At 39.6% G+C, this 3,215-nt stretch overlaps 1 protein-coding gene across 1 annotated transcript; it reads right to left on the reverse strand.

The window, feature by feature from the left end:
• Positions 1-1,116: 1,116 nt before the first annotated feature.
• LOC147613349 (uncharacterized) lies at positions 1,117-1,937 on the reverse strand. The gene is made up of 3 exons (XM_086782130.1): positions 1,751-1,937; positions 1,400-1,656; positions 1,117-1,297 (listed from the first exon to the last, which is right to left on the reverse strand). The coding sequence occupies exons 1-3, from the start codon at positions 1,855-1,857 to the stop codon at positions 1,155-1,157; spliced, it is 507 nt and encodes a 168-aa protein (XP_086638256.1). The 5' UTR covers positions 1,858-1,937; the 3' UTR covers positions 1,117-1,154.
• Positions 1,938-3,215: the final 1,278 nt, after the last annotated feature.

Consider the following 3,215-nt stretch of genomic DNA (forward strand, 5'->3'; position numbering starts at 1 on the left):
CCACACTGGCCAGCTATGGCATAAAGAAAGGTCTATCCACATCGCTACGTCACCCTGCGCCTGGCTTGAAGCTTTCATACCTATGGTCTAATACACATGTTTTACCTTTGTTGATGAAGCCGCTGATGCTCTCCTCCAGTTACAGCAAGTGTTTGACACAACCTCCTTACCACTTTCCGAGAGCTAATCACTTGGCAGCTACGGCATGAGATCTGCTCTGCTCAACTTATGAACAACCTTGTTCTGCCAATAAACCTTTTCGTCCTATGTGCCTTATACTAGCTTGATAGAGGGCCTATTTGCACCCGTTGCCTCTGAGGGTCTCGTATAGACAGCATAAACTATTCCATTGAATGGGTAGTGGCCTTCCCACACTCATGGAGGAAGCGAGGCAACTAATACCCAACGTCATGAGCCTTTTTGTGATTGAGGCAATGAGAGCGATGGCTTCTCTTCCTGCAGTTGTGTGTCTTCTTCCATGCCAGGTTCATCACCAACAAAGTGTTGCAGTCGAGTTGCTAGCATTGTGGGAGCGGCCTCTCTTGCCCTAACAGAGAGAAAAAAAAAGAAAGGAAAAACACAGAGAAGGAAGAAAGGAAAAAGGTATCCATTACAGCTCTCAGAAATCCATAGTCGTGTATCACTCAATGCCCATACACAAGGCACATAGTAGGTGAACACCACCTATGCCCGGCTCTATAATAAAGTGTGCCGGCTCAGCGGCTCTGACATTTGGCTCGGTTGATCGGTTGTGGCTGTCCAACCGCCAACATCTTCATTAGTGTAGGCTACATGAATAAAGTAGACCTTTTCAGACTTATTAACTATAAAATCTCTTAAAGTGTAGTACGATTCCCTTGGATGGTAGGTGGTATTGCTCACAGCTTAGATATGTACTAGTATTGGACCCGCGCGTTGCTGCGGCCGACAGGTAGAGTTCTAGAAAAAATAAACTCAGTTTCTCCAATTTAGGTCATGTTTTAAGTAAACACAATACATTATTTCAAGTGACTTTATATATACATATCTCAAAATAACATCCATGTCTCGTAGATTTATGGCGAAAACAAAAATATCATAGTAATGTAGAATACGAAGATGCAAAAAAGGACCAATATTACATATTCTCAAAATGCACCACAAAATACGTATTCTCAGTCAGTAATGTCAGAATCAACAAATTGAATTCTTCTCTTGTGAGAAGGATCATTCAATTGTCTCCTCATCACAATACGCTCTCTATTGTAAAGCGGTGATCCATCCCGCACATGCTCTACTATCGATGAATGCAAAGGACCTGCACAAACGAAACAATGATAAATCAAATCTGCACATAACGACACATCGATAAATAAAATCTCAAAAAAATCTTATAATAGAAAAACATAATCAAAATTACCTCGTACAATAGAACATCGAGTGGATGGTACATGAGGAGCTCTAGTATAAAACGCATAACGAATACCAATGGCCATGATGGATGTAAGAAACAACCACTCATCGGGTACTGAATACCCCTCAAATGATGCAAAGCATATGTCCATCTCTCTCCAAAACAAATAGACACCCCACTCCTCATCAGGAACACCAATCCCGTACATCTCGATGCCTTCGTCGACAACTCTTACCATAAACGTATCAATGTCATGTAATATCCTAAAATCAAAGCATAACAAATAGGTTATACAATTATTTATATATAGGTTCAAAAAATATTCATACAATGCCTAACAATTACACTTATACTTACCCATCCCTATAAGCATCAATCATAATCCCTGCTACGTGACCTGCAGTAATAGGAGCTGACCATAGCGGTGGCTCTGTATACAGATAGACATTAGTATAGAATGTCATGTTCCATACTTTGTAATCAAGAAAAGTTAAGCAAATATAGAGAAAAACTCACGTACTATCCTCGACAAAGGCATGTCCAATGTAAAGGTAATCTTAGACATGTCTGTCAAAACATAAACAACAAAAATAGGTACTTTTACCATGGACAAATATGTATAAAAAAAGAAATCACAACAAAATTAATTAAATTGTAGAACTTAAATAAGAAACCTGACTTGTCACTCTGAAGTCATTAAGATCTCCTTATAAACAATATTGTTTGTTGTAGGTGTATAACTTTGAAGATCATCAAATGAACACTCCACATTAGCGTTATCCTCAAGTAACACCTTAACAGCATGAGGAGACCGTGCTCGTGACAACGCGTCCATGAGTAAACACTGGAGTCACCAAATACAACCCCAAGACATTTAGGGTTTGGCCTTGTGATTTGTTTATTGACATGCCAAATGCCAGCCGCACGGGAAACTGTCTCCTCCTCATGGTGAATGGTAGTTGGGCCTTGCTGCATATAAAGGTAATCCGTGGAAGAAATACTCTTTCACCAACCTTAGTACCAGTGATGATTTCAATCTCCAAGACTTTAGAGTGAAAGGCCTTACATATCATCCGCGTACCATTACAGAGTCCACGTCTTGGATCCAAGTTACGAAGCAAAATAACAGGAGCTTCTAACTTTAAAACCAAGCAGTGAGGTGGATATCCGCCCCGAAGGTCGATTGTGTTCAAAAAATTTGTGGAATACAGGAATGAATTTTCATCATTTTCAAGAATTGAATCTGCACTGAAATATTGCTTAGGCTCACCAGGCATTGCATCCAAAGCTGTCTTATTCACAATATCCACTTGACTGTTTATCGGAGCAAGAATAGCACGCTCACTAAAGTATGAAGCATATGTCGTAGTGATAGCCAATTCAGAGTATACCCAATGTACCAAGTCTTTAAGACTCGATCTTTGCAAGACCATATTACTTGGTAGTGTCACCATTGTATTATCATTGCTACAATCCACTCCATTCCCAATATTCATGACCCACTGTTTAAACTCATTGCATCCATTAATATTGCTTGATTGAATACGCATATTTCCAGCTAACTTTAGAACTTTGATAGAGTTCCATAGAAAGGAACGACACAATGCTGCATTAACAATATCCTCACGTCTTCCCTTCATAATAACAGGCAAGATTTGTCTAAAATCTCCTCCCATTAATACAACCTTTCCACCAAATGGCTTATCTGAGAATAATACATCTTGTAAGCTCCTATCCAATGCTTCAAAAGCATAACGATGAATCATTGGAGCCTCATCCCAAATAATGAGCTTACAAACTCTCAAAACCTCAGCAAGTTGTC

Source organism: Cibotium barometz, chromosome 44 (genome assembly GCF_041138505.1).
Source record: "Cibotium barometz isolate CiBa-2024 chromosome 44, ASM4113850v1, whole genome shotgun sequence".
Classification (NCBI taxonomy): domain Eukaryota; kingdom Viridiplantae; phylum Streptophyta; class Polypodiopsida; order Cyatheales; family Cibotiaceae; genus Cibotium; species Cibotium barometz.